The 21631-nt window shown below is 41.9% G+C and overlaps 1 protein-coding gene across 1 annotated transcript; it reads left to right on the top strand.

Annotated features, from left to right (window-relative positions):
- The first annotated feature begins 1085 nt into the window (after window positions 1-1085).
- GOLPH3 (golgi phosphoprotein 3) lies at window positions 1086-21263 on the top strand. Its single transcript, XM_083575871.1, has 4 exons — window positions 1086-1627; window positions 10986-11117; window positions 14103-14217; window positions 19219-21263. The coding sequence occupies exons 1-4, from the start codon at window positions 1385-1387 to the stop codon at window positions 19641-19643; spliced, it is 915 nt and encodes a 304-aa protein (XP_083431997.1). The 5' UTR covers window positions 1086-1384; the 3' UTR covers window positions 19644-21263.
- Window positions 21264-21631: the final 368 nt, after the last annotated feature.

The raw sequence follows: 21631 nt of genomic DNA, 5'->3' as shown, positions 1-21631 counted from the left end.
TTGACTTGCTTCCCTTGAGCAATGTGGTGTGTGCAGGGCCAGCCCACTCAGGAGGCAAGGCGGCCTCAGGCAGCCGGATCCGCAGGGGCAGCAGATCTCCATGACAATACAGTGGTACCTTGGGTTAAGTACTTAATTCGTTCTGGAGGTTTGTTCTTAACCTGAAGCTGTTCTTAACCTGAAGCACCACTTTAGCTAATGGGGCCTCCTGCTGCCGCCGTGCCACCGGAGCACGATTTCTGTTCTCATCCTGAAGCAAAGTTCTTAACCCGAGGTATTATTTCTGGGATAGAGTCCGTAACCTGAAGCGTATGTAACCCGAGGTACCACTGTATTCATTCAGGTATTCATTCACCCATGAGGTAAAAGGAGGCAACCGAGGCAGTATCCGCAGATCCCGATGTAGCTTTTTCTTCCCCTTGATGTAGATCAGCGGTAGGCAACCTAAGGCCCATGGGCCGGATGCGGCCCAATCGCCTTCTCAATCCGGCCCAGCGTGTTTTTACATGAGTAGAATGTGTGCTTTTATTTAAAATGCATCTCTCGGTTATTTGTGGCGCCTGCCTGGTGTTTTTACATTAGAATGTATGCTTTTATTTAAAATGCATCTCTGAGTTATTTGTGGGGCATAGGAATTTGTTCATATTTTTCTTCAAAATATAGTCCGGCCCCCCACATGGTCTGAGGGACGGTGGACCGGCCCATGGCTGAAAAAGGTTGCTGACCCCTGATGTAGATCTTCCCTCACCTGGTGTGAGGGAATGGGGGCGCCATTTTGGGGTCTGCCTCAGGTGCCAAAATGTCCTGGGCATGTGTGTATGTGTTCACGTTCGTCCAAAAAATGAGAGTATACTGCATATTCGCTTTCCTTCACAAGGTGCTCCTCACCATAAAAAAAAGTTTTAAAAAGCGACTCCAACAAAAGATACAGAAACAAAAACACGCTCCCCCTTACTGAGGGCTAGCGCGGGGAAGAGTTTACCTCAGAGTTTACCTCCGCCGCCTCTGAGCCGCCGACTGACTGACCGACTTGACTTCCTCTCCGCCCCCGCCCCCCATCTTTCTCTTTCCGGCGCCTCCAGAGTCTTCCTCCTCCTCCTGCCACATCCTCCGCCGCCGCTATAGCTGCTGGCGCGTCAGCCCGCGCCGCCATATTGGAGGAGAAGGTGCTCCTGCCGCCGCCGCCGCGGGTGCCGCAGGGGAAGCCAGGCTGGCCCAGCTCCTTCTCCCCCGCTCCCTTCCCTCCCTTTCCCCTCCCTGAGGGCTTCGGGCCGCCCCAGCTCCCGCCCGGAGTGGGGGAAGCGGAGAGAGCGAGCGAGAGCGGCAAGGAGGCCGCAGCCCCAGCCTTTCCAGCAGGGTCCTCCCGGGGCCCCCCGCCGCCGCCATGACTTCCCTGACCCAGCGAAACTCGGGCCTAGTGCAGCGCCGGACCGAGGCCTCTCGCAGCGCCGCCGCGGCCGACAAAGAGCGGGCGTCCGGGGGCGGCGGCGGCGGCGGTGGCGGCGGGGGAGGCGCGGAGGAAGAAGGCCGGCGGGACGAGCAGGGCGACGACGAGAAGGGCGACTCCAAGGAAACGCGCCTCACGCTCATGGAGGAAGTGCTGCTGCTGGGCCTCAAGGACCGAGAGGTGCGGGACCCGCAGCCCGGCGAAAGGGGAAGGTGGCGGGGTGGGGTGGGGTGTCTGTGAAGTGTGAAGGGGACGGGTGGGGTGGGGTGTCTGTGAGGTGAGGGGACATGAAAGGCCTCCCCCCAGGGTTGCCCCTGTGTATGTGGGGCTGGGGGGCGGGATTGTGAGGACAAAGTGAGGGGTGGTGTCGGTCGAGGGGCCTGGAGGTTGCTACGGGGTTTGGTAGATGTCTGAGGGGGAGGGGCTCCTTGGCTGTCTGTGGTTGTGTTGTGTTGTGTTGTGTTGTGTTGTGTATGTGATTAGGGGTTAAGGTAGGCCAGCGTCTCTTGACACAGCTCCACACACGCACACACACACACACACACACACGTGCACCCCCCCAAAAAAAACCAAATTATAACGAACGAGACACAAGTATTAGACGCTAAAAACAAATTAAAACGAACGAGACACGAGTGTTAGAATGGAAGTTTTTTAAAAAAGCATTGCCAGAAAACTGGCAGGGAGATATAAGGCACACACTCCCCAGCATGCCATGTTGTCTGCAAGGCAACCCCTTCCTCCCACCTTGTCCCCCACTGCAGCTTTCAGTCTCAATTCTCAAACTGCAATATATGGCAATAAATCAGATAGGAGAAAGACAGAAGAAGAAGAATCTTGCAAGAGGAACAGGTTTTGAAAATGGAACAGAATTTGAAGGTGGGCATCAACCACCGCCTTATACCCAATTTATGTACTGGGACATGCTAGTTGAGTGCTCATAGTTTTATGCCAAGTGTTTCCAGTATAACTTATCAGGTATGACTGAAACTGAGGCAGCTAACGGTTTTAAGATTATATGTAAAGGGGGCTTAGGGAAGGTGGGGGTGTCAGCAAAACTGGAGGAGGACGTTCTGGTGAAAAGCTTTTGGATTTGACAGAAGGGCTTAATGGGGCAGGAGAAACAGCAAAGTTGCATTGAAACCCCTCAGTAGAAGTTGGCTTAGGGGCATCAAGTTTCTTAAGAGCAGAGGTCCATGTAGTTGGACTTTCTCAGACTGGAATACTGTTAATAGCTGGTTTTTTTGAACATTTATGTTTAGGAACCGTGTACTGGCATAGTTGGTAGGCTCCATTCTAAGCACCTACTTGCTAGTGCAGTAAATTAAAACAACTGGGCCATAACAGTCTGAGAATTTCTTATACAGTGGTACCTCTGGTTGCGAATGGGATCCGTTCCGGAGCCCCGTTCACAACATGAGCAGAACGCAACCTGCGTCTGCGCATGCGTGGGTTGCAATTCACTTCTGCGCATGCGCGTGACGTCATGTTGAGCATGCGTGGGCGACGAAACCTGGAAGTAACCTGTTCCGTTACTTCTGGGTCGCCGCAGGGCATATCCTGAAAGAACATAACCTGACCCGAATGTAACAAGTGGTATGACTGTAGTGTTCCAGCTGCAGTGGCTATTTAGGAATTTAAAAAAACACCTTTTGCAAAGTTCAAATGTACTTCTTTTCCAGAAAAACACATGACTCACAGGGTATGCTTATAAACATTTTACATCATTTAAGAAACAAACTTGGATAGGCAGAATGGGTTTGTTGACATACTACAGGCTTATTAGTGAGTGTAGTACTATCTTGAGCAAGATACTCTCTTTAGGATATCTAGTAGAGGAAAAGTTTGTAAACCTGTGCTGCAGATTGTAAGGTGCTATTTCAGAATTTTGCAAAGTAATGGAGCTCTGGTTTATGTTATGGGTACATTTTGCCAAGAAATGGAATGCTTTTATCAAATGCATGGGTAATTTTTTTATGTGTAGAATAAAAATTACTGCCCTTTTCATGATAGTTGTTGGCTTCTATTTTGACCCCACAGTGTATTTGCATGGGCTTACATAAAGGATCATGCTCAGATGCACTCTTTCCCAGAGTTCTTTAATCTTTGGAAAAGTCATCCACTTGTAGCTTGGCTGCTGTACATTACCCTATACTTCATCTCCAGGCTTTTGGGGGTTTCTGCTGTAGTTTTTATTAAGTTATACTGAAAAACATGTTACAGGCTCGTTAGAGTTTAGATTAGAGTTTTTAGGTTGGGTTATCTAAACTGTGGGAGGGAGGCATATGCAAGCTAAGGAGGTGTTTCCAGTGGTCAAAGCATAATTTGATGATTGGATCCAGCCATTGCAAACTTCTCTAATAAGCAAGATTGTTGGGGTTGGTTGATGTATTCTGAGTTTCAGTTAACAATAATGATTGTAGTCCAGTCCTCAAAGTACTGTTTGTTCTGATGAATTTCAGATAATAGTTGTCAGTCCTTTGTGGTTGCTTCCAAATTTTGGAACAAATACTGTACTTATTTTGCGATATAAAGTCAAGCTTTATTGTCATTAGTTATTACTTATTTACAGACTATTTTGACAGTGCAAGCATATGTGTACAGTTCATATAAGGCACCCATAGCATCTTGAGATTTATAAATTAATTTTTATTTGTTTCTATAATGTCTTATGCAATGTATTAATCTTCTGTTTTTTCAGATTTCTTGTAATTGAGGGAAGCCACAAAGGGGTGTGTTCAGAGAGAGAGTGTTAAAAAGTGAGACTTAAGAGGTATAGAGACAATATGTAGGTCTTCTGCTGAACTAGGCCTTTTAAGCTTCATGGCTAAGAGGCAACCTTCTATTAACCATCTTTCAGTTGCCCTAAGCTCCTCACTCCTAATATATATGGCCTAAATCATAGGTAAATAGCCCAATACTGTATGAGCTAAACAAAGATAAACCTACAGCTTGAGCCAAGCACATTCTGTAGGCCTTCCCCATGCCATATTGTGATTGAAATGAAGCTCTTCCAAATTATATGAACTAAATAATCTCCAGTGAGTTGCATCTTCAGCAGTGCGATATCACAGTCCCCCGTCTGACTTATGTACTGTAGGCTTGTAATACTAATTTCTGTTGGATAAAGTCCAGTAACACCTTGGGGATTTTTGAAGGCAAGCTTTCCATCTTTGAAGAACTGCTAGTCTATTATTTCTTAAAAGATGGTACAATGACACACCAGTTGTGGCACTTTGTAGGCATCAGGTCCTCATCCTAGTGAAAGTGAATTTACAGTTTGCAGGAAACTGATGGCATTTTTTGGAGCGCATGAGAGATGCACAGTGAAGGGTATGTAATTCTTTTCTGCTGCTCACATACAAACCCTTTGGTTCATTAACACTTGGCTAAATGTTGCAGCTGTACTAATAGTGAACAGTATATTAATGACAAGAAGCAACCCCTTCTTGCGGGAATAAAATGACCCTAAGGAATGTCAAAGCAAAGTAAAAGTAAGAAAGCCTTCTGTTTTGTTAGTATCTCTATTAAAAGTAAAACTGACTGACTTGACTAACACAAATGCATTTATAACATCAAGGATACTATTACATTTCTGGTTTGATTGTATATATGCTTTAATTTGTTTATTGTTGAAAGCAAAGCTTTAACAAAGCTGATGATGAATAATGCGCACAAAACCTTAGACACAGAGACTTGGTGTGGAGGCGAATTTCCCTGGAATACAGAAAGTTTCAGCTTAGCCATCTCTTAGCAATGCAAAGATTTCCTTACAGGTCACAGCCATATATTTCTTCTGCTGCTGAGCAGCAGGAGGAAACCTTTTGCAGCTCCTGGTCATTGTAATGTGCTATCATTAGCACCCAGTGCTATCACTGACCCCATGAAGACTGAACCAGTTTTTCCTCTTTCCAGCAAGAAATACATCTTTGCAGTATCTCTTTAACTGCAGCAACTACTGTGTAAACCATAGCATAAGATCAGATTCATTGACTCATCATTCATTGACTCATCAAGGGTATGAAAGAATTGCATTGCTCTTCTTGCTATTATACACAACCTTTTTATTCGGCTTCCATTGTCAAAAGAATGAACAGTGAAAATATATAAAGCAAAATATTTTGCTTGTTGTTATAATGGTATGGGGAGAGAATTGTTTTGGAGAAGAAAGTAGCACAACTTTTGTAAGAAGGACACTGTCCCAAAGATGACAGAAGGAGTACTACTACTTTGCATCCAGATAATGTGTTTTTCAAACACCAAATTTGTGGGTGTTGGATTAAAACTAATAAAATGGATAAAACAAGTTGGGGGGTGTCTTTCTGAAAACTAGATACAGTCATACCTCGGGTTAAATGTGCTTCAGGTTGAGTGCTTTTGGGTTGCGCTTTGCGGCAACCCGGAAGTAACGGAGCGTGTTACTTCCGGGTTTCGCTGCTTGCGCATGTGCAGACGCTCAAAATGATGTCATGCGTGTAAGCAGCAAAACATGACACGCACAGACGCGCCGTCACATCTTATGTTCCATTCAAGATGCGAACGGGGCTCCGGAATGGATCCCATTTGCATCCCGAGGTACCACTGTATCCGCTTCCCTCAGAGTAAGGTGGTTCTTAGATAACACTCTGCTTTCAAGCTGAAAGAGGGACAAATGCTACAATATTGCAGGGTGGTGGGGGTTGCTAACTTATTATTTATAGTGCTATCTGTATGCATACAAAATAATTGTGACCGGTCCTTCCTTACCCCAATGGGCTTACTACAAGAAGTATAGACAGGATACAATAGAGGAATAATATATGATTACTTTAGTTACACATGCTTTGGCTTAGTTATAGTAGGGCATCCAGGACTGGGGCAAGGGTGTGTGTGACCATGATGAATTATATATTGCTTAATTGTCAAAGTGGCTTCTAGGCAGATTACAAGTATAAAATCAATTGCAAAAAATATCTGTACACATAAATAAGATACACAATAAAATATTTTTATCAAAACAGTAAAATAAACACCCATAATTTAAATGTACACTAAAACAAGTCCTTTAAAGAGTTAAAACAAAAATTAAAATAGTTAAAGCCGGAGGTTCAAGTAAGGAGATCAGGGGAATGCTTGTTTAAACAAGTGTGTCTTCAGTACTCCGTGGAATGCCAATACTGATGGGGCCTTTTGTTTTTCAGCAGGGAGCTCATTCTACAATACTGGTGCCTGAAGTGAAAATGTTTACCTCTGTGTTGCCACATACCAATAAGCATCAGGTCATAGCAAAAACTAACTGAGTTTCATTGTTGATCTTAATGCGCTTATCTAAAGGCTTCCTAGAAATGATGAGTTTTGGAGAAGGATTTAAAGGAGATAAAGGTGGCTGCACAGAGACATTCTTTCTGGAAGGCAGTTTGAGACAAGAGGCAGCAAAGAAAACTGGACAGAGTCATTTCAGGGAGCAGGAGACCTTTGGATGCTGAGGGAGGTGGATCTTGGTGAGCGAAGGTCACAGGCAGGGATGTGTTGGGAAATAAACACACAGAGATAAGGATGGGCAGAGTGGGGGCATGAAGGGTTTTGAAGGAGATTGTAAAGCATCTGTGATTTGGACAGGAAGCCAGTGGAGAAGAGGAATTGCATCTCAGAGTGAGGGAAGACGGGTATTATTTTCACAGCAAAGTGCTGAATAGATATGACAGTGGGAGGCCTGAGGGAAGAAAAATCATGATAGTGTGTGAGAAAGAGTGTGAAAGAGAAGTTTTAGTATTTGAATAATTTTAGTGTAGTTTTGACTCAAGTTGGGAGCTAGAAAGTTGTTCTTCAACTTGTTACTCAGATACACTTTGCTTCCATAATTTGTCTTTGCCTTATTTTTGCTCATGAAGCATGTCTGTGTAGCTGTGTAATCAGTGTGTTCTTAGTTTATGACTCATGGTAAGTCAAGAGAGCTAAACCACAAACCCAGGTTCGGATGACACACTAAACTATACTGTAACTTAGCATAGTACACCGGCAAAACGATTGGGGAGAAGAAAAGCATCTGTGTTATCCTTCCTGAAAGCCTGGGCACTTGCATGTTTGTGCTAAGTAATGGTTTGGGTTAGTGTGACGTGTGAACCAGGCATTTGTGTCAAAAATGAACTCCAGTGAGCTCAGTGGGGCTTTATTCCCAGTAAGTGTGCATCAGGTTGTAGCCTTAGTGCATGCATTTGACCCACATTTAATAAACAAAACCAAAGTACACTGTTAATTTAATGTGCTGTTTAAATATTTATATTTATTTTCTTACATTATATCTCAACTTTCCTCCACCATGAAACTCATGATGGCATACATTTAATTATGAAGTGGTCACTCAGGAATAGCTCAAAAGTTCTTCTAACAAACAGAAGTATTTAAACTGAAATATTTGAGTTGGTGGCTGTTTGTTCCTCAGATTAAGATTCACTTTTATTTTGCTTACTTCCTGGGCTATGACATTTCCTTTCTCATCGTTTTTAGGTTTTTAGGTTAAGACTATGATGCAGGCAGCTAATTTTGCAGTTCATGTAATTCTGCTGGTTGCGATTTCATTCCTAACATACTGAATTCTCCTAGTTAAGACAGTCCTAATGTGGTGAGAAGATTCTGTGGCAAAGAAGCCATCACTTCCTAAGCCGCCCTGATGGCTCATGCCTGTCAGGGCAAAAGATGGAGGATGGATTCCACCCCCTGTCGTGGCTCTTTAAAAATTCCCCTTCTTGCTCCACCATTGACTTTAGTGAGAGAGATAACAACTACAGCAGCTCCAGGGTTGTGTCTGGGAAATGAGGGGACTTTGGATTCAGTGGATCCAAGGCCTTCCCTGACACTGCACACTGGAATGCCCCATTTTGAGGTCAGTCGTCTGTGCAGCACCGCTTTATAACGACAGTGGCAGACCTGGCACCTGCAGACCGTGTCAGAAACACAGACATGAAAGCTAGGAGCCAAATGGAACCTTAAACCTAGGTTATGGGAACAACAGAATATATAGGCACACTTTTTCATAACAATACAAAGCTGAAAATAAATGAACTGCAGCTAAAATAAGTTCTTTTTTCACATGGTCTAGTATTTCCCCTGCCTACCCCCATAATATTCTTAAGGGGGCCTCTTCTCCAGGCTTCAGAGAGTAGCTGGAAGTGGGGAGGCAGAAAAAGGCCCTCCTTTCCTTCCACACTGCAGTTTTAAGCTGAAATCTTAGGTGCAGTACTGCACCCAGAGCTCAGAAACTGCTCGCACTAATGAAATTGATTGTCTAACAATGCACCTAGAACAATGGGAGTTTTGAACACTGCCTGCAGACCTCTCTGTGTTGGTGAAAGTGGTGGTCCACAACATCTGATAGCTTCTCAGCTGTTCTCCCAGGGAGTTTAGGATTGCTTACTAAATGCATACTTTCTTTTAGTCCATATTCCAAAATTTGCGGAGCTTGTACAAGTATATGCCTCTCAGTTCACACTGCAGTTTTGTATTGTAAAATCAGTAGGAAATAATCTCCCTTAGCACCTCTTCTGTGGAGGGTTACGGGAGCCCCCAGAACAGATTTAGGGTGCACACGGGGTAGTTGTACAAGCAGAAATCCTTACATTGATGAGATACAGTGGTACCTCTGGTTACGTACTTAATTCGTTCCGGAGGTCCGTTCTTAACCTGAAACTGTTCTTAACCTGAAGCACCACTTTAGCTAATGGGGCCTCCTGCTGCTGCCGCACTGCCGGAGCACGATTTCTGTTCTCATCCTGAAGCAAAATTCTTAACCCGAGGTAATATTTCTGGGTTAGTGGAGTCTGTAACCTGAAGCGTATGTAACCTGAAGCGTATGTAGCCCGAGGTACCACTGTAATTGTCTTAGCATTACGTTGGATTCTACTGTGACTTAACAGGAACTTTTTCATTAATACTTGAGTTTTTGTCATTATGATTGCCTATACTTTAGGTATAAACATCCTTCTTTGTTTTAAACTTCCAGCATAGAGCTTTCTGACCTGTCTTAATTTAGAGTCATATGTGCAGAGTCTTAATTGAGCATAGACGTTTGTTGTGCCTGTGAATTTAGGTAAAAGATTCAGCTTTTTGTTGTAATTAGAAATTTATGCTGTGCTTGCTGCCTGAGGATGCTGCGCTGTACCTATCATCAATAAAAAATAACCTAGCAGGTAGACTGAATTTGTAAATAATGAACTAATAAACATTTTAAAAACCACAATAGTTTGCAAAATCTTTCTTTGGACTACAAGGTAAATTTGGAGTGGGATGGCTGGGATAGAGGCAAAGTTGAATGAAGCATAGATGTGGCTCTTAGCTTTCTCCAGTAGGCTACGTACATCCCAGCCATACAAAAGTTTGTTTTTTTACACACACACACACACACACACACACACACACACACACACATTCAGACAAGCAAGAGGCATCACAATTCAAGAACACATTCCATTCACAAAAAAGGCAGTCAAGGAGGGTACCGAACAGCCCCAGTGAAATTCAAAAGCTTTCACATCTACAATATGTTGGGAAAATTCTCTTTTATTTTGACAGCATATTTGAAGGTGTACACACACTGCTTCCAGAGTATTTTAATGCTTTGGTTTGAAAAGCAGGCATTTTGAAATGATAAAATGTTATTTTGTGGAAAGAGGAAAAGATGTGTTAAAAATTCCTTGGCCAGTATTGTAAGGATAATGTTAGAGCTAGTTTGAATAGTGTTTATTTTATTGGTTTAAGTTTCCTTCAACCAGAATAAAGTATTTCAGCATGTGAAGTTTTGTGGCTTTAACTGCAAATTCTTGTGAAGCAAGAAGTATACCTGTTTCAAAGCTTCTTTGTTTTTACTGAACTTGTGATTCCTGCAACTATTTACCATAGTACCATAGAATTGTAGAGTAGGAAGGGTCCCCAAGGGTCATCTAGTCCAACCCCCTGCAATGCATAATCCTAAGCCTGGTAAAATGAACCATTTGAAACAAGTATATTTTGAGATGTCTGGTTCAGGTCACATGTAACTCTCAGCCAAACCATGACTTAGCACAAACCATGACTTAGCACATGACTTGCACAAAGAAACAAAAGTATGGATTCTCGGAGCAAAGCTTTCAGCTGCTACACTCCTACTGCCACGCTTCACAAGGCTAAGCCATGGTTTGACTTGGAATTACATGTGAACTGAAAATAAAAGTCTGTTTTCCAGCTCTTAGAAAAATAGACCCACTTCATTCAAACTAGACTGCCTAAATTGAAAGAAATCAATATTTTAACATTTTGGAGTAAAGTTCAAAATCTCTGTAAAGATGAATCACATTTCATGAAAGCTTGTTAGAAAGCTTTTATCACTATACTTTAGAAGTCAAAAAACGGGGGGAAGCTTGGATATGTTCTTCACTATTTAGTTTATTCTTAAATTCTTTAGCTACTTTGGAGCATGTGAAGAGGGCGGAATTCTTTTTCTTCTTTTTGTCTGAAAGTGTTATAATGAATATTATTTATTTTTACATGGATAAAAGAAAACTTACAGAGACTTTTTTCCCATCAGGGTTATACATCATTTTGGAATGACTGCATTTCCTCTGGGCTGCGTGGCTGCATGTTAATTGAATTAGCACTGAGAGGGCGTCTTCAGCTGGAGGCATTTGGAATGAGACGCAAAAGTTTGTTAACTAGAAAGGTAAGAATCGGAGGATAAAATGACATGTAGGTCTTAAAAATTATATCCCATACAATTATTCAAACTGTACCAAGCCTTTTACATACTCAATTCAGTATTTGTAAAGAGGTGGCAAGAACGCTTGTATCTAATCGATTTTAAGTTCCTTAAGCCACATATCTAATATTAAACATGTAGTGCTTATGCAATTTGCTGAATCCAGGGCCTACTATGTGGAGATGAATCAGTCTATGTTGCTCTTTGCGGTTGATTTTGTTGGCATTATATGAAGGCAATTTATTTTTTCTGAGGGATCTTGTGATGAAAAAATGCTGTTGTATGTGCAGTCTGCCCTGTCAATATTATCTTTTGCTCACCTTTTTTAAAAAGCATGTTTTGAAAGGTTTCCACACTACCTCTCTGTTAAGAATTGCGTCTTTGTGTAAGTAGACAGTTACTGCTTATGTTCAGCTGCATTTAGTTATGATTATCTTGAAATGGATCTGCTCCCTTCCTCATAGAGCTTCCAAGATTCTTTGGTGTGCCAGAAATGCAGGAATGTTCCTTGAAATACCAAGGTTATATAATAGCTTGCTTGACTATTTCTAGAATATTTTACATAGGTGATTTTAAGAAGAGTCAGACCTAAAAGCTACGTTATTTATTGGCCATAATTGTGGCAAGTTGGAGTTTAAGGAAGGAGGTTGTGAGAGAGCAATTGTCATGAACTTTGGAGGAGTTTTGGGAGGAGGAGTGTCTGGTGAATGTATTTGAGGTTGTTTTTTTAAAAAATAATAATAGATATTTTGTGGCGTTTGGGGGGAGCTTTTTTAAGTCAGGATTTTTTTGAGCTTTTGGGGAGAGGTGTTTTGAGGCATTATCACCCTTCTCAGGTGCTGACAAACCCAAAACCCAAGAAGCAATGACTGGTTCCACACTAGAGCAAAAACTGAAATTGCTGGACTGTTTACAAGAAGGCATGGGTGTGTGTGCGATGGCACACAAGTTTGGCAGGAATGTGTCCAGCATCCATGCCATCAAGATCTGGGAGAAGGAGATCTGGGCAGCAGGGTCTGCGATCACACCTGCAACTGCCAAGGTCACCAGCCATGTGCTGGTTTTTTAAAGGGTTTTTCTAGGGTGTTTAGAGGGTGTTTGCAGGCTTTTCCAATGGGTGCCTCAATTATACGCAATATCACGTATGCATGTGGTGCCTCACAACATAACCCCCATGTAAATTGGGGGGGGGTGTTCTTGTTAGGTTTCCAAATTATTTTTTATTGTTTGTAGGTACTGAAAGCTTTTTCCAAAATAAGTACTAACATGCCGTAACCTTGTACTAAATTGGGGTCACCATGAAGAGAAGTCATTTGCTTAAAATGATGTATTATGCTTTTTAAAAAGCTTCAGCCATCATATTTTAATTTTGTGCTAATCAGTGGAGTTGCTCATACATAGTAGCAAAGTGCATATTATTGGACCACATATACCAAATAAATAATATGTATCTAGGTATATTAAAGCTGGTACTACAAGAGTTTGGGTGGCATCCAATGTTAGTCATACGCCGATGAAATCAATGAACAATTAACGTTCACTGATTTCAATGGTTCTGCACTGAGCATGTTTTAGTTGGATTATCCTCCTACGTTTTATGCTTAGGCCATTCTTTAGAAACCAAGTTTCTATTGAACCTCTGACTGGCTTTTATTCTCTGTATTCTGGCTAATGTGTTCTTCCATCTGATGGTATAAATTTCCCTCAGTGTTGTGAAGGACTTAGTAAACATTCATTAGCCAGGCCTTAATAGCTAGATACTGGCTTCCCAGAAGAATTGGAGCTCAAGCAGTGAGAGCACAGATCTAATGAGAGAATTAGCATTTCTAGGCTCCAAATAATGACGTCTATTAAATTTAGTATTTTGGCATTTTTTGTTGCTGTCCTCCATAATATAAATTTTTAGTGAGCTTGATTGTTGTCAAATAAAATGTCTGTTAAAGGAATTATTTAATCATCAAAAAAATTTTAACAGACATTTAATGTGGCTTTTATTGGAATTATTGCTTCTGTGAAGCGTTCTAATTATCTCTATGACCACAAAGCATATGTTTAGGAATAGATTATTGTTTATTGACAGATTGTCCTCTCTTAAGTATTATGTACAGGGGGTCAGGGAACAGAAGACATTCCAGACAAACCTCCATAACTTTGTTTGCTGTCCGTATGCAAGGGATTTTAGAGTGGCAGGGAGATTATTATTTTCCTCCTGTCAAGGGGGGTGATATGGGTTCATATCTGCATCACCTACAGCCTTTTAGGGAACTAGAACATTATGGTGAAAAAGGGTGACAGTGGTAACTTACACAGGTTGATAATCCTAGCTCAGAGCATTCTAATTATGAATAAAAATAACAGTAAAAATACAATGAATCTATTTTGTTGGTTTTTCATTTGTTGCCTGGATATTGTGTGTAGTTCTCTTATGTCTCTCCACTGGCACTGTTTTTTCCTCTGCAGCAGCTTTGGAAGTTTTGGTGCTTAAATTGGAGAGCTCTCTTATCCCTCTGTATTTATTTTTTCTGGGCATTTTTTGAGGTAAATGTGACTCCATATGCCCTGTATACTGTGGTTTCAGGTTGCAACAGAAAGTAGTATGCTATTAATATAATGTGTTTTTCATGAAGTAACTATTTGTCTAAATAAAAAAGGATGCTAATGTACCTAGAGGGAATGGTTTGGGACTTTTATTTCTTGGTTGACTTGAATGGGGTGGTATATATGGAGCATTGCCTTCCCATGGATTCAGATGTTTTCCTTTTCAAAAGCAAGATACTTGGTTTGGTTTCCCAAAAACAATGACATTGGTACAAGAAGTGGGAATATTCCAACACTGAGCCTCAAGATATAAAAAAGTAGTACTGAGACACACTTTTTCTCCACTTGGTGCTTAAAGAGTTAAAAGCAAAAGTTTGAGGTGATGGAGTGAACTCTTATATTTCCTATCAGGTGATCTGCAAATCAGATGCTCCTACAGGGGATGTTCTACTTGATGAAGCTCTGAAGCACATTAAGGAGACACAGCCTCCTGAAACAGTGCAGAACTGGATAGAGCTGCTTAGTGGTAAGATAAATCTTTGGAAATTAACATTTTTTAATGTTTAACAAACTTTTGGGCTGCCATGCATCACTGGTTTTAAGGAGCGAGTTTTCAAGCATAGGGCTTGATAAGTTCCTTATCAAGTGATGCCTTCTGTCCAAATTATGAGTAACAACTTTGGATGCTGTGAAGATCAAATTTAAACACCAGTGTTCCGTCGAATAAATTTGGGGATGGCAGTGTTGGAATGGTGGAAGGAAATAGTTAATGCTCTCGCTATCTCTGGAGTAGAATTAAGCTGCTGTTTAGCAGCATACAGGATCACCAGGTTTAGATTCAGCAATGGGAGGGTGTGGGAGATTTGGTCAGTGTTAATTACTTCATGAAATCTTAACACACAAGTTTAGTCAGGTGAATTGCGCCTTTTGTATTTTGACTACCTAGATCAGGGTATGTATGTACTTGGCTCTTATTTCCCACTCTTTGTTCTTTTTATACTAATATTCTTCCATCTTCATTAAATATCCTATGTCTGCAGCATGTTGATTAGTAGTAATGTTCATGTAGTCAAGTTAGTTCCAGTGAATTCACTGGGGCTTACTCCCTGGAGAATGAGTTTAGGATTGCATATTTATATCTCAGTGACACATTCCTGTGTTCCCTCCTGCTTTGGCTGTTCAGCAGTAGAGAGGAAGAACAGAGAGACTAATGAAAATGAGAGAAACCTGGAGCTTTTCTGGCAGAGGCAATGTTTACGGTTTTCAAGAAAATCAGATTCTGTTCTTGAAGTTCATTTCTTAAATTAGGTAATTTTAGCAGTGCAGCTGACATTGTAATAGTCATTCAGAGAGGTGAGGTGAGCACTGAATGAGCCTCTTGTTGAAATATGAATTCAGTCATACTGTTGTCTAGCAGTTACCGTATTTTTCTGTGTATAAGACTAGGTTTTCCCCCCTAAACAATACTGTTTATTAGGGGGTGTCTTATACTCTGGGCAATCTCCTCCCATTTTCTTAAATCTGAGTCCCCCAAAATAGGGGGCATCATATACATGGGGGGTGTCTTATAGATGAAAAAATACAGTGTTTTGTCTGGTTTTAACTGTTATAGGTACTTTTATTTTATTTTGTATATCATCTTGAGATATATGTGCAGAAGGTAATTTGTAAATAATTTGCTTCCTCCGCCCTTCCAACCATAAAATGGGGTTAATACAATTGTCGATGATACTAGCAAAATAGTTTAGTTGAGATCAGTGAGAGAATGCTTGTAAGCACTTAGGGGAAAACCCTATTTTTATGCACTTTGCACAATTCTGGTTCCAAAATTAGAGTATTTGGAGATGTGAATGGAAGAGAGCCAGAAAAGAAGATGAGGCACTGATGTTTGTGTGGGAATTTGGGGTGGGGGTGGGGCAGAGAAGCTGCCTGGGAACAAAAAGAGAGGCAGGGATTGGTACGAGGTCCCCTACCCCTGACTCCTGGAAACCATTTGCAGTTCCCTGGTGGTTTCTCCTGAACACTAGGCTCTATACATTTCCAAATGTACTCTGTGGGTGTGTTGTGCTTTTAGTTTTAAAACCTGTAATGCCTTTGTGCAGAATTTTGAATCATATTTCCATACTTGCATTCCTTTGTGTGTGACAAACCCCCAAATCATTATGCTAGAAGCATTTCTGCAAATGGAAATGTCACCCTAATTCCTACTGAAGTTCTCACTCAAAGAAGAAATAAATTTTGGTCTGTACCACTTTAGACAGTGGTTAGGGATTTCATGATTGAATGTTCTCCCTGCAATCCCCTCCATGTATAAATGTAGAATATCAGGGGGAAGGATTCTAGCCCAGTCTTCTCCCTGACATGCTATCTTTCTGTGAGCAGGAATTGATTTATGTATACGTATAGAGTAGCCATACCCACAGTCTGAAGTGGTACAGACCAGGTATGGGCTTACCGCCTTCATAGGAACTAAACTTGGACTCTCATTCCTTGTTGTTCCTTCCTAGCATCAGCACGCTGGCAGCAACTTCTTGAGTTGGTTTCCTTTTCAAAGTCCATCTGCTTTCTGACATGGTTTGACCCTCTTGGGCCAGCAACGTCAGCAGACTTCAGCCTCGGGGTGGGACTGGTACTTGCAATGGGCAATAATGGCCTTTCATAATGAATTCTGCTTTTGCAGAATGTTATTTATTTATAGCCCATCATTTGCCAACGGTCCCAGAATGGGTTACAAAAAAAATATTACAATATAAAAGAACTTTAATTAAAACTGTAACAGCACTAAGAATACAGTAGAAAGGACAACATTCACTTAATCTCAGTCCATCATCCCCAAAGGCATAGAGGTGTGCTTTAACCAGCTGACAGAAAGCATACTGCACTATACCTCATTGGGGAGCAGCTGGCGGGGGAGACATTCCATCACAGAGAAAGTCTTCTCAGCGTGCCACCACCCCTCATATTCCACGGGGTGCTGGTACTGCTAACAGGGGTGACATGTTGGCTAAACGCGTTCAGTCTTAAAGCAAACTAATATAATATTTGATAAAATATCCTGATAGCTTTATGTACCATCGCTTCTGCATATCATAAGAAAGTGAGTCCTGTAAAACATTTACACAAATCTCTGAAGAGTTACAATTTCTGAACGCAAAATAGTTGTCTGAATTGCTTATTCAGAGTTCCTTGTAGTTAGGAGGTTTGGTCACAAGGTGTCGCCAAGCTACTGTGGAAAATCAAAATGGATTAAAAAAAAAATCTATTTTAAATGTTCAATTTATTTTTGCTGGAGCAAATATGCTTCATTGCTTGTCTTCGGGTTCACATCACCTTGAGCCAATGCATGCCCTATGCCTTCTCTTATAGCACACAGTATATTGGGGGGCATTTTAGAAATGTTTTGTTCATGAGACTAATTTGGTTGGAGGTTTTAATTTGGTCGGTGACTTTATCTATAGTGTCTCTTTTAGCAGGTGCAGGTAGTGTCACTTAATTGAAATGAAATTTTATTGTTGGCACCCTTTTACCTCGATAGAAAATGGAGTTCGCCTCTGGGGGTGAAGACCAACCTTTGGAGAATCACAGCACCTGCTGAGGGTGCAGAGATTGGTAACTCGTAACTGCTGCCTCCTGCATTGTTTCTGTTGCATTAGCCAGTACCAAAATAACTTCTCCAGGACACAAGCCTGGGCAATGTGTATGGAGGTCCTGGGCTCCCCAGATGGCAAGACTCCCTCTTGCCCTTGCTGATGTGGTCCAAAGGAAAACAGAGCAATATGTTTGGGACCAGCTTGACTGCAGAAGTTGCTGGAAGGGACCACACAAGGCGCCCCCAACTGTCTTAGGGACTCACTTCAGATTTGTAAAGGGTTTATTTTGTAGCCTTTTCTTCTCTTGAAGACATCCCGCAAGGCAGCAAGTACGGATTTTTCTTTGGGGTTTACTTCTGAAGCCCTTTTCATGAATGAGTATAGTTGCAAGACAGTGAAGGTTTAAGATCAGAGTTCTCCTTCTCCCAGCCCCATCTGTTCCTCAACTCCCTCTACAGCATGTGCAGTAAATGCCTTTTAGGGCTGTGCAATAAATCACCATAACATTGAATACCTGTTATAAAATAACATTGTGATAAGTGTTTCAACAAGACAATATACCCGGTGAACAAAAGGAACAGCTTACCAGAGGGTAGTTCAGCTGAAGGATACTTTCCAGATACTCTGCAAAAAATTTGCAGGCATGGTGTCTCCAGCTTTGCTCTCTCCCTCCCTCCACCACCACAGGGAGCCTTGTCAAGGCCCTCAGCTGCTGCTGGGAAGTGTTGGACACCCTCCGCCACCATGGGGAGGTATGGCCTCTGTCGCCGCAGGGAGGTGTGGCAAGGCCCTGCTGCTGCAGGGAAGGGCAGCGCACCCTTCACTGCTGCAGGGAGGTACGGCGGGACCTCTGCCACTGTAGATATGTTCACTGCTGTAGATATGTATTGTGATATATCAAAATATGATATTTAGCTGGTGATATAGTATGGTGTTTTCATCAGATATTGCCCAGCCCTACTGCCTTCTTGACCGTTGGACCCACTGTTGGTCTCATCTGTTCAATCTGCTGAAGCATATCTTCACATGCAGGGGAAGTCCCTAGCTCACCAAGGGTTTGAGACCCATCGACTACCTTGACCTGGTTTAGCTGGCCGGTCAAAGCCGTTTCCCGGGGTGTGGCCACTGTTGCATGCTGTCAACTTCTAGGAGGTTGAGAGCAGAGTACGGAATGGGAAGCAGAGGTAGACAAACTGCCCCAAAAGGAGCGTGGTTCATCCTCCAGCAGAGGTATTAGCCATCCCTTAACACCCCATACATGCATAGAATACACTTCAGAGTTTAATTGAAATGAACAGTCTATCCTCAATGCACTCCAATAAGACAGATACCAGTTTATTTCAGAAGCTAGCAAGTATTTAGAATGATAGGAGACTGTTGTTTTTCCATTTTGTTTTTCATTCTAGTTTTGATAAACAGGCAACTGCCTTTCACAGTTTTCTTCGATCTTCATAATAAACCTTTTTTAGTATTTGGTGAATATTCCAAATAGTAGCTTTGATCCCCCCCCCCTTTAGATGGTCACCATATTTGTCTCAACACAGCTCACTGTAAGCAGACTTGGTACAAATTGACTGCCTTGTGCAGAAAGTTTTTATTGACATTAGAATAGGTGACAAACTTCTGGGAAAATTATTTCATCCACTGGGAAATTTTTGAGGTTTATTTGGGGAATAGTTTAGGGAGTCATTCCTTGTTAGCTAGTTTGCAAGCATGGAACTCCTCAACCAAAGTACTATTTGCAAGCTGCTCTGTGGATCATCTTTGCAGCTGGTCATTAAGTGAAGCATTCTTTCTATACCTAACGTGACAATTAATACTGCATTTTTGCCTCTGTGCTGTGTTACTGTGTCCTGTTTTGTCTCGTTTACCCTTGCTAACCAACAGAATACCAGCAAAACATTCAGGGGCTTGTTTGTTCTTTTGCCTTATTTTAGGTGAGACATGGAATCCATTAAAATTGCACTACCAGTTACGAAACGTACGTGAACGATTAGCCAAAAACCTGGTGGAAAAGGGGGTTTTGACTACAGAGAAACAGAACTTTCTCCTCTTTGACATGACCACACACCCTCTCACCAACAACAACATTAAGCAGCGCCTCATCAAGAAAGTTCAAGAAGCTGTTCTTGACAGATGGGTGAATGACCCCCACCGCATGGACAAGCGCTTGCTGGCTCTCATTTACTTAGCCCATGCATCAGATGTCCTTGAGAACGCTTTTGCCCCCCTTTTGGATGAGCAGTATGACCTAGCCACAAAGAGAGTGCGGCAGCTCCTGGATTTAGACCCTGAAGTCGAATGTATGAAGGCCAACACAAATGAGGTCCTGTGGGCTGTAGTAGCAGCCTTCACAAAATAACTGCAATCAGACTGCTCAAGTGTTCTTTTCCCCATTTCATGTCAATCAGTTTATCTTCTATTGACGATTCATGTTTTCTGTCACCTTGTACCTCTCTTCATATGATGAAAATCAGCTCTTGTTCAAGCTTTTGTTCATGGGAACGGTAGGTGGTGTGTTCTGTTTCTCCGTGTGTGTGTGTGTGTGTCTACTACAGGATTCTGCTGGTTCAAGAGAGCTTCCTGTTCTTCAACATGCTTGACGGCCACATTGACATTCTGTTTCGTATCCGATCTAAGTTACTGTGTCTGGGTTTTTATTGTACCCCTCTTTCTTCCACTGGGATGGTTTCACGCAGAAAGCACTTCCAGGAGGGAATCAAGCATCTGGTTTCAAGTAGATCCAAGTGTATCATCTGCCTCAGCAAAGTGCAGCATTTTATCCGTGGCTAAAATCACGAAGGCATGTTGGAAGCACCCAAAGTGAGCCTTTTGGAGTGCAGTTGAACAGGTTCCGTTAAATCACTGAGGGTTATTTTGGAACCTCGCACAGAATCCTGCTGAAATGGAGTGGTGATTGGTGCCACAACAAAACCTAGTAGATTGCCCCCTTCTTCCTAGACATACATGTGGAAGTGCTCAAACAATTTCTAAAGCAAAAATATCCCCAGATCGACTCAATAAATAGTTCAGCCATCTCGTGCATTTTGCTGTTCATGTAACTCTTTATTGAGTTTTTGTTTGTTTACTTTAAAAATAACTGAATCCTAAGGCTAGTATCAAAAAGTCTGGTTGTTTTGCAAAGGGGTGGGATACATTCCAGTGTGGTCTGTATATAGAATTGTATATTAACACTCAAGCACATTTTAGTAAATTTCCAAATCTGAATTAGTTGTGCATCTCGCTTTCTATCATTTGCTTTCAGCCACTGCCTCTTGGTGGAACGATGGGCCTCCTATAAAAAAAAGGTGTGCATGTGTGCGTGCCTGACCTTTCCTTCTATGGAGTTTGTGCCATCCAGGTACATTCTTCTTGTATGTTGCCTTTATAACATTTGTTGTATGATGAGAACATTTTATCATTCCCCCCCCCTTTTTTTGGAAGAGGCTTGTGATGAGTACAGTTCTTGGTTGCAGACTTCAATTTCTGTTTGTACACAAGTTAAAATTGTGTCTCATGCCATTAATCAACTTAACACTTAAACAAAAATCAGTTGTCAATCTTAACAAGTGTTGCATGTAAATTGTTAGCAGGTAATTACTACAGTTCAACCAATTACGACTTCTGTAGTAGGAAGCTCTACTATGTTTTAATTTTTATATACAATTATGCTGATTAGCACATTATTGTAAAATATATAAACTGGCTTTTTAAAGTTTATTACCTCTTTACCATTGCTTGTTCTAGCTCCATTCACAATGTAAATATTATGCATTGAACAAATAAAAGACTGACCTTTTTGTTTTGAATAACAGAACACACTAATAGTGGAGCAGGTATGTAGAAATTTTTGGTTAACATTGAAAGCAGAAATTACTAGATGGCGTTTAACTGTAGTTGAAATTTAAAGGGATCCCCAATCTGTATACTAGCTTTTTACCTACAGTAAATAAACGATTATCTTGAAAGTGCCTGAAACAGAGCAAGCATGTAATTTTGCATTTTGTGTTCCTAATTGTGAAAAGCACCATGATGTATGATGTAACTGTGAATTCTGATTACAGTGGTACCTCTGGTTGCAAACGGGATCCGTTCCGGAGCCCCGTTCGCAATCTGAAAGGAACACAACCCGCATCTGCTCAGGCGTGGGTCATGGTTCTCCGCTTCTGCGCATGCGTGTGATGTCATTTTGTGCGCATGCGTGAGTGGCAAAACCCAGAAGTAACCCTTTCCGGTACTTCCGGGTCGCCGCGGGACACAACCTGAAAAAGCGTATTATGAAGCAAACGTAACAAGAGGCATGACTGTAGTACACTTGAGGACAGATTTTCTCACTACCAGGAAAGCCTG

This window comes from Podarcis filfolensis (genome assembly GCF_964270895.1).
Source record: "Podarcis filfolensis genome assembly, chromosome: 11".
Taxonomy (NCBI): Eukaryota; Metazoa; Chordata; class Lepidosauria; order Squamata; family Lacertidae; genus Podarcis; species Podarcis filfolensis.
This window is presented reverse-complemented; position numbering and strand designations above follow the sequence as displayed.

Excerpts from the sequence above, each read along its gene's own strand:
- GOLPH3 (XM_083575871.1), top strand. The coding sequence starts at position 1,385 with ATGACTTCCCTGACCCAGCGAAACTCGGGCCTAGTGCAGCGCCGGACC. Across the intron at positions 11,118-14,102 it reads AAAGTTTGTTAACTAGAAAG|GTGATCTGCAAATCAGATGC; the intron begins GTAAGAATCGGA and ends ATTTCCTATCAG. Across the intron at positions 14,218-19,218 it reads CTGGATAGAGCTGCTTAGTG|GTGAGACATGGAATCCATTA; the intron begins GTAAGATAAATC and ends GCCTTATTTTAG.